Source organism: Mesoplodon mirus, assembly GCF_964341445.2.
Source record: "Mesoplodon mirus genome assembly, chromosome: 18".
Taxonomy (NCBI): Eukaryota; Metazoa; Chordata; class Mammalia; order Artiodactyla; family Ziphiidae; genus Mesoplodon; species Mesoplodon mirus.
Window position 1 is genome coordinate 51600920 of NC_138994.1, and position 9143 is coordinate 51610062.

Sequence of the window (9143 nt, forward strand, 5' to 3'; positions counted from 1 at the left end):
GCTGGCTTGACAACATCATTCACAGGTGCATCTCGAGCAGATCGGCTTTGGGAAAGAGTACACATCAAATCTGGGAACAAATTCCTTAAAATTCCTGTGCCCAGGAACCCCTTGGAAAATCTTCTTGTACCCCCAGGAGAACGCATACCCCAGTCAGAAGTATTGTAATATTAATACATAATCACGTCTTAAAATTTCTCAAGAGGAGGAGCCGTTTCTCTCACTTTTCTTAACCAGGCATTATGAGTTTATTTAAAAAAAAAGGAAGCATCTCCAAGTGTTTTTAAAGGATAATTTATTATTAAATGAAGAAATCATAAAACAAAATGAAGTGAGACAGATGTCAAAGATAAATTTAAAAAGTTGTTTTAATCAAATACTATTCCTAAGGTGAGAAACAGGAAATGTATCAAATGAAAAGGTACTTACTCTTTTTCAAAGGTCTGTGATTTCAAAAGAAAACTTTTCTCTGAAAATACAAATCATCTTTATTACATAAAAGACACAATTTAAGAGTCTGAGAAAAAAGACTTTTTAATTCATAAGTAAATGGTGTTTCCCAGACTCCCTTAGGAATGCTTGTTTTTAATCAGTGGGTTTTAAAAATCATCACTTCCACCTTGCAAACTAACATGAATCCACCACAGATCGACAATATGCTATCCACCCTGACGTATCCCCTTATGTCTTCACATGCTTCCTCTTCTGCAACTTTCAGCAACACAGATTTGGAGAAAAAGAAAGGATCTGAGAGAACTACAGTCTGGTCCCTATTGAATAACTTAAAACAAAATCTGCTTTTCCATTCACATGACACATGTACAGTCGCTCACTTCTACTTACTTTACTGATATATTTCATATCAAAAAATCTCATACATGCATCTCAGCACGGGGCTGTTTAAAGGCCACATTCTCTACCCCTCGTCTCTCTGGCCGAGCTGCCCATGACATTGTCCTGGGCTCATCAAGTGTCTCCACTGGGCCAGAGCAAAACCTTGGGAATTCTCTTACCATAGTTTAAAAATCACATTTACCACTTGTCTTAAATGACAAGATTATGAAATCAGAGAGAAAAACCCATTTTTAATCAATACATGCTGCGTAATTGACTCTTCCAAACGCAGGAGGCTGCTCTGCATGAAGACAGGAGATTACAGGGTCTTGGAGTGACCCCTCGAGGGGTCCCTGCTGAGCTTCACGCTGGTAAACTCAGGACCATGGAGCTGATCACAGGCTCCACGGAAGGGATGCTTCCAACTAGGTGCACGACAGACTAAACACTATTCAACCTGAAGAGGACAGCAGACCGTTTGGCCCTCTAGGCCTCTGATGACTTTAAATGACAGTGATTATCATCACACCTGCTCTCCTCAGAACAAAAGTCCCTGCTGTGGCTCCAGGGTACCCAGAGAACTCTCAATTCTCCTTTCAGGACAGATGGAAGCCATCAGCACAAACCCGGAGATACAGCGGGAGTCCGAGCTTCCAGGACTCTGCAAGCCCCAAGCACTTGACATAACTTGGATGCATTCAAAGGAAATACCCACGGTTTTGTTCTCTCTGATATCAGAAGAGCAAACGCCATCTGCCACTTTCTTTACTCAAAATCCACGGGGATCGGCAGGAGAAAGACGTATGGGCCGGGTGAGGCGGGGCGGGCAGGAGGCTGAAGGCCAGAGGCAGCCTGGCCTCCGTGCCCTCCTGACCTGGCCCAGCCTGTGTTCCCGCTTCTGCGGCCCGTTCAGCTGAATTCACACAGTTTCTTCCATTCACACGCAATGCCATGATTGTCACACTAAAACGATCGCTTAGACGTGTACGGTCACCCCAGTGCCCAGGTTTTAGAGCCTGACTTGTGGCATCATTCCCTATGCTCAATTCTCCTTTGCTTCCCTTGGCTGGAGTCAGGGAGGTGGATTTCCTTGTTTTTCGCTTAGGCCTCAGGCACCAGCAGAATTCCTCCGCAGTGTTGACCCAAGGTCACTGGAAAGGACGACCACCCCGATGACCCAGATCACCAGAAACATCTGTGTCCACCTCCTCCCCGGGGGTGTCAAGTCCTAGGTGTGACCGTCGGCTCCCACTGTGAGTGAAACGCCTCCTGTGGACTCCCCCAAAAGTGTTTTCCCTAAGCATTCTTTCAAAATGCCATTTCTCTCCAGAGGACCCTCTGCTATGTTTCGCCTTATGAAAAAACTAGGAAAGTATTTGGAAACCCCAAAATACATATCAGGAGAGTTACACAAGCCTGTGGAGACATTACCAGATGCCAGGGGTTCAAGGCACTTCGCCAGAGCCCGAGCTTGGAACCCACCCATGGAAGGAACCAGAACCAAGCTGTTGCCCCCAGACTCAGCCACCCGTTGATCTGACCCCACTCTGGAGGCAAGCACAGGGTGAACGCCTTCCTTGCTTCCTTCCTTCCTCTCTTTCTTTTTTTTGAAAGGCATCTTACATTGTGGTTTGGGGTTTTTTGATATCACAAAAAAGATTTAGAGAATTCCAAGAGTTTTGGTTAACAGGAAATACAAATGAAAATTTAAAAAACCAGAATGGAACTCAACTCTCCACAGATTGAACCCATATGGGTGTCACAGCTCACTGAATGAGCACCACTTTCGTAGCAGTGAAGACACCGGGGCAGAAACTTCTTCCAACTCACTTTTTCCATCTCAGAGATTTTTTCCACGCTCTTCCTCAGACAAACTGACCGACGGAAGAAGAGCGCTCCCCTCTTCCCTATTTCAGAGTGTGGCCATTTTCCTTTTGCTCTAGCCATCCTTTTATTTTCTCATCAAATTGAGACTTCGGGGAAGCTACGTAGCAGCAAACTAGGAAACACACTCCTTTTAAAAACAATTGGAAAAAATTGTAAAAAATCAAATTCTTTCAATAATCAGAAGATGTTGTGACTTTTTTTTTTTTTTTTTTTTTTTTATTCCCCAGGTTGGGCTTAGAGGTATCTCTGAGTTAGACTCTTCTGGGGCTGGAATGACACACAAGGGCAGCCTGGCCCAACCCAAGCTGGGCAGGAAAGCCGGGCCAGCCCCCCGGCCTGCTGCAGTCAGCTCTCCTCTGACAGGTAATCACCACCCACGAGCTCCATGGCTTCGAGCTCCACGCTGGACAGGAACCTCCTCAGTGTCTTGCGGCAGTTGTAATCCAGGGTGGTGGTGTAGACGGTCTTGGGGTACTTGGGGTAGACGATGGTGGTGCTGAGAAAGCGGGCAGGCTTGTGGCGCGGCTCAAAGCGCACCTCAGCCTTGTAGTTGCGCCACGTGCAACTGGGGATGCAGGTGATGGTCTGGCTGCAGGAGGCCACCGCCAGGCCCAGGGGCAGGTGGACGTCGTCGATGAAGTGTCGCTCTGAGTCATACTTGACGGAGGACGTGTACCTGAGCGGGAGACATAAGGCAGCGTGAAGCCGCTCCTCTGAGCTGGGGGAGCAGGGATCCCTACCGTGACCTTGAACCTTGAGACTCTAGGGAGAAGCCGCACGGAGTTTATAACGTGCTCACTGTGTGCTCCTGTCCTAGCGCTTTACTTCCAGGATCTAATTTCATCTTCCCAACAACCCTGGGAGAAGAAATCGGGGTGCCGAGGTTAAGGTCACAGTGGGAGGGAGCGGTAGAGCTGGGGTTTCAGTGCGGACGTGCAGGAGTCCCAAGTTCAACCCGCACTCACTGTTCCTCACTGCAGGGGGCAGCCCCTGGAGTCGGCTCCCGCTGACTTAAGCTTTGAGACTTTGGCCAAGTTACTTAACTTCCAAGCCTGTTTCCTCTTTCTGAAAAAGGTGCCCAGTAGAATGGGGGAGAGTGTTAACACCGCGACTGCTGTTGTGGGAATGATTATATATAACAAGGCAGATTCTCCTGTCCACAGGGGATGAGTGGTTTCTCTATCCCCTGAAGTGAACAATCAGCTCTTTAATGAGAGGAGAAGGGAACCCAGACATCCTGAATGCTGGTTCTGAAAGCTCGGTGATACCAAATACTAGTATTGGGGCCATCTCTGCCTTCGGTTTGGAGACTCCCTCAAACCCAGGGAACCGAGATCTGACCTTATGCATCACAGCCAATTACAGTCTTGTTCTCCATAAAATAAATTCACATCCACGTTCCTCAGCAGCTACTTTATAATTTTTTTAAAGTCCTTCTTGGGCAATTTGGGAAACTTTTTTTTTTTTGGAAGCAAAGCATGAATTCATATTACTTCCTAATTATGGCATCTTCATAGATACTAAAATATGCACCAGCAGGACCTCCCTGGCAGTCCAGTGGTTAGGACTCGACGATTCCACTGCAGGGGGTGAGGGTTCGATCCCTGGTCGGGGAACTAAGATCCCGCATGCTGCGAGGCGCGGCCAAGAAATTTACAAAATAAAACATAAAATAAAAAATATGCATCACACATAGACAAACTGAACAGCACTGCCCCTCGCCAGCCCCTACCCACTGGTTGGGGAGTAAGAGTCGGCACTCTTTTTTAAAATGAGTCCAGTGGAAACATCTCTTCGCCTTGGGCAAGTAGGTTAAAAGGCTGGGACGCTCATGTCATGAAGTCATGTCCCCATTTTGTTCAAAATACAAGCTCCTCAGGAATAAAAGGCTGAATTGCTCACCTCCAAACTGGTGAGCCTCCTTTGTTCTGTGTCAAAGGGCCCTTTGTATTCATGCAACAGAACTCCATCTCTAAAGCCACCAGCTACCAAAAGTAAAATTCCTTTCTCTAAAAAGACATATCTTTAATGGAGCCTCTCAATGGATCTCTGCTCCCAGATGAGCCTGGATGATAAATTCCCGGAGGAAGAAGAACGGTACTTGCCCAGCAAAATTAGAACCTGAGGCAAGGTCACAGCACCTTGACACTGGGGTGGGGGTGGGGAGATGTGGAAAGAAGCTTCTCGAAAGAGGAATTACTTTATTACAAATTTTTAAACATCTGATGGCCATGATAAGTGAAGTGCAAAAAGCAAGTTGCAGGACTTTATGTATAACACGATTTCGTTTTTATTTTAGTAAGTCTATCTGTATTCAAATGGTTAGAGTACAGAAAAAACATCCGAAAGAGTACCCACCAAACTAGAAGAGTCTTTAGCACACTTTTGTCATTGACTATTTTTTTTTGAATAACAAGCATTAATTACTGGAACAAAAAATTGAAAATAGAAATAAAATGAAATCACGGCCCGCTATATTTACCTTACTTCAGTTGGTGGTAAGGGGTCAAACTCCACTCCTTCGCCAAATGACAGGGGGCATAACCTTGGCGAGCAGCCAGAGCCCAGGGCGTTGGGGAGAGAAGCTGGATTCTGCAACAATAGAAAATGCAGTTAGATCACAGGCCCATCCGATGCTTTCCCCGCAGAAGGTCCTGGCTCTAGCCTCCAGCTGATGGGCCCAACTGAGATTTGTGTCACCCTCCAGGGAATGATGCCAGCGAAGGGCTGACCCACAGCACGGGAAGACCACCGGACAGGGCACAGAGGATGCCAAGAGGTCTGCTCGAATCCCAGGCCTATCATGAATGTGTGCCCTCAGCAGAGTCACAGCATATGCCCTGTGACCTTATTTGCACATCCAGGGGGTGTCCCTTTCCATCGATAAGGTTTTGTGGAAGGATGAAAAGAGGAAACAAATTACAGCTCAGCGTCGTGACCGCTGCCAGACCCCAGGGCTGCTGCATCATCCCGCAGCAAGGTGGTGAGAAAACCGCCATGAACTGGGACCACACTAACCAGAACCTTCAATTATGTGCCCCCAACCCTGTCATTGTCTCAGCAACTCTTCAGAAAAGGCCAAAACCAACAAAGAGAAATGCTACAAGGGATTTTTGTTTTTTTACACTGAAGATTCAGTCCAACTTCCCCCATGTCCTCTACCTCTGAGACCACCAGATCAATACCCAGCCAAGATGGAGGAATCTGCAAACTCATTGGGAAGATGAACACCAGAAAGTTCTCTATGTCACCTTCCACTATCCAGAAAACTCAAAGAGCCAGAGCACAGCATCCCAGGGGTTCACCGCCTTCCAGCCTGGTCAGAGCATTGGGCTTTCTGATTCACCAAGTAGCCTGAGTAAGAGACGGGACCATCCTCCACACAGCTGCTGGGTTTTCACCTGACCTGACTGGAATCAGGGCTTCTATGTTAAGTGAGCAACAGAGACCAGCCTTTTGGGTTCCTGGGCTAACTGGGAGCTGTCATTTTCTTTGCCTGATTTGAGAGAAGAACCTACACTTGGGCCAGGGTATGGCAGTGGCAGCCCCACCCCCATGTCTTCCAGGAAGCAGACATTTCTAGAAGGTTGACTCTAAGACTCTTATGTTACCAGGACAAGGTGGCAAGTGGGGGCACAGGGTGGACATGCAAAAGCCAAAGGGGACCAGGTAGGTCAGGGAGAGGCAGGGGGACCCCAGGGTCCAGCCCTGAACTTGGTGGGGGGAGAGCTTAATAAGCCCCCACTGGGGCTTGAGAACCCAGCTGGGGGAGGGGGTAAGGTGTGGGCACCGGCTGCCACAGAGCTTTAGGAAACAGCCCCCAGCAGTGACAGGGGGCCCTGCACTGTCCCAAGCTCTCTAGCTGCCAGACACTCCCCAACTTGGGGGTGCCTTCCGGGAGTCCTGGGGGCTGCAGGACAACGCAGCCACCAAGAGGAGGTAGGCGCCACCCAGTACTCACAGATATCCAGACAAGCACTCGGTTCTCTTGCCCCTGCTCCCTCATCCCTGCCACCCAACGCTCCCTGAGCACCCAGCCAGGTCCAGTGCAGGCTGGGAGTGGGGCGGGGCAGCAGGGGTTCTACGCATGAACAAGGGGCCTACCAGGGAAAGGGGACGAAGTCACAGCCTTTGGCATGGCTCTGGGAAGCATCCAGGAAGACTTCCCAGAGGAGGTGACAAGTTGGGCACTGCAGGGCTGGCAAGGGTTTGACAGGTGGAAAAGCCAGCTGGGTGTTGGGAGAGGTAGAAGGGGATGGCTGGGAGGGAAAAGGCACACCAGGGGGAGGAGCAACATCAGAGGCACCCATGTGTGTACCTGCCTGTGGTCAGGGGATGTGGAAGATGAGGCTAAAAAGGGCCAGATGGCGAGGGTTCTGAAGGCCAAGATGAAGCAAGTGCTGCCTTCTAAATGGAAGTGAGAGGATGCACTGATGTCCACCGGGACACAGGATCACTGGTCAAGAATTCCACGCACCGTCAAAGTGGGTGGGTCCCTGAGGAGCAGCAGCTGCCACTGACTACTTCACCCAGGGGAGAAGGCTGCAAACACCCATCCCCAAGGGGGAGGGGTGGCCTCAGAGCCCCACTTTCAGCTTGACTGTAGGCAGGATGTGGGTCCCCTGGGCTCTAGGTAAAGGCAATAAACACCACCATGTGAGCCATTTCTAAGGTAAAAGGGACATGGTGTTTTTTCTTTAAATAAAAAATTTTAAATAAAGTAAGAGGACTCATTTTTGAAAGTTTCCACCCACCTAAAGGCCTCCCACCCATCATGGGCCAGACACGGGTTAGGTGACGGGACAAGAGGGGCCACGGATCTGAAAAGGTCCCCTCCAAGGCCACTAACAGTCCCCCAAAGCTGGCCCCCATTGCTCCCTGAATCAGGGAGCCCGAGTACAGCCCTCTCCCCAACACCCACCGGGAGGGGAAGCAGGCCCGGTGGAGCCACCGGGGGCGAGGGCAAAGCCCGGAGGTGCCGGGGGAAGTTTGCTCTCGGTGTTCCTGGACCCCTGCAGCCCGGCAGGGTCAGGAATGTGGCCGAGCCGCAGCCTGGCAGCCCCGGGGGCCGTCACCCCGAACGGAGGAGGAGGTGGTCGCCTTTCCCGGGGCTCCCGGGCCTCCCAGGCGATGACAATTTTCCAGCCACCGGCTCCAGCTGGCCGGGCTCTCGCCGCGCCTCCCGCCCCGGGCTCCCAGCGCTGGCCGACGGGCGGGCGGCGGCGGGGACAGCGTGCCCCGGTAGGGCCGACACGACCGCCTGGGGGTCTCCGGGGCCCGGGCGCGGGGGAATGGAGAGGATGGGGGGAGGGGCCGAGGCGGGGTCACTCACCGGGGCCGCGGGGGTGGCCGCCGCGTCGGGCTCCAGCGCCCCGGGGGCCGGCGCCCGCTCCCCGCCGCCGCCGCCGCCGCCCCCGGCCGCCGCGAGCGCCCAGTGGCTGGGGCTCGGGCTGGGGGGCAGCCCCGAGTCCGGACTGTCCAGGACGCCGTCGCCCTTCTTCTTCGCGTCCACGAGCTCGGGCACATCCTGCAGGCTCAGCCGGCCCACCATGGCGGTGCGCGCGGCGGGGCCGGGGCCGCTGCCCGCCGGCCGCCCTCCCTGCCCGCCGCCCGCGCGCCGTCCGGGTCCGCCGGTCTCCGCGCTCCCGGGCCCGCCTCCTGCCCCGCCCCGCCCCGCCCCGCCCCGCCCCGCCCCGCCCCGCCCCGCCCGGGGCCCGACTCGCCCGCCCGCAGTGGCGGAGCCGCCAGGCCGGGCGCCAGGGGCCGCTGCGCTCCCGCCGTGCGCAGCCCGCGCTGCGCTCCTCCCGGCCGCTCAGCCCGCCCCGAGCGGCCGATCACAGTAACTGGGGGCGCCGACCCGGGCCCCCGCTCCGCTCGGCCACACGCCCCTCAGCAAGCCGACCCTGTACCCTTCTCGCGCCGGGCCCGAGGGCACCTTGTCCCCTCGCCCTGGCCCAGCCAAGCCGGCAGGAGCTCATATCTCGAGCCCTGGCGTCGGGCGGGAGGCAGAGTAGAGCCCGGGCCCGCAGAGGCCGGGGGAGCCGGCTGAACCCAGCGAGCAAACAACTGGAAATTATTAATAGTTAATGTGCTTCGTATGGTTCCAGCCGCCTCTTGGCTCAGCGGGCGGGCTCTCAGTTTGTGTCTGGCTCTCATTTCTGCCCCGGAGGAAAAGAGCGCCTACTCCGTTTCTCCTCAGGGGGCTCAGGGGCTGGGGGGTGCGGGCGGAGCTGGGAGGAGCGCATCACTCCCTGGCCTGGGTGCTCAGCGGAACAGGCCGTGGCCACACCTGGCAGGAAAATTCTGCGTGGGCGCAGACTGGACCTCGAACCAGATGGACGGGCTCAGCAGGCTGCCCACCGGCTGTCTGAAGGGCCAGGGGCTCCCTGGTGGGGGTCACAGCTTTTCAGACGGGGGACTTC

General features: G+C 53.4%; 1 protein-coding gene across 1 annotated transcript; it reads right to left on the minus strand.

Moving 5' to 3' along the window:
- Nucleotides 1-278: 278 nt before the first annotated feature.
- RFLNB (refilin B) lies at nucleotides 279-8347 on the minus strand. Its single transcript, XM_082603363.1, has 3 exons — nucleotides 8054-8347; nucleotides 5204-5313; nucleotides 279-3397 (listed from the first exon to the last, which is right to left on the minus strand). Exons 1-3 carry the CDS (start codon nucleotides 8270-8272, stop codon nucleotides 3067-3069), a joined length of 660 nt encoding a protein of 219 aa, XP_082459489.1. The 5' UTR covers nucleotides 8273-8347; the 3' UTR covers nucleotides 279-3066.
- Between the last annotated feature and the right edge of the window lie 796 nt (nucleotides 8348-9143).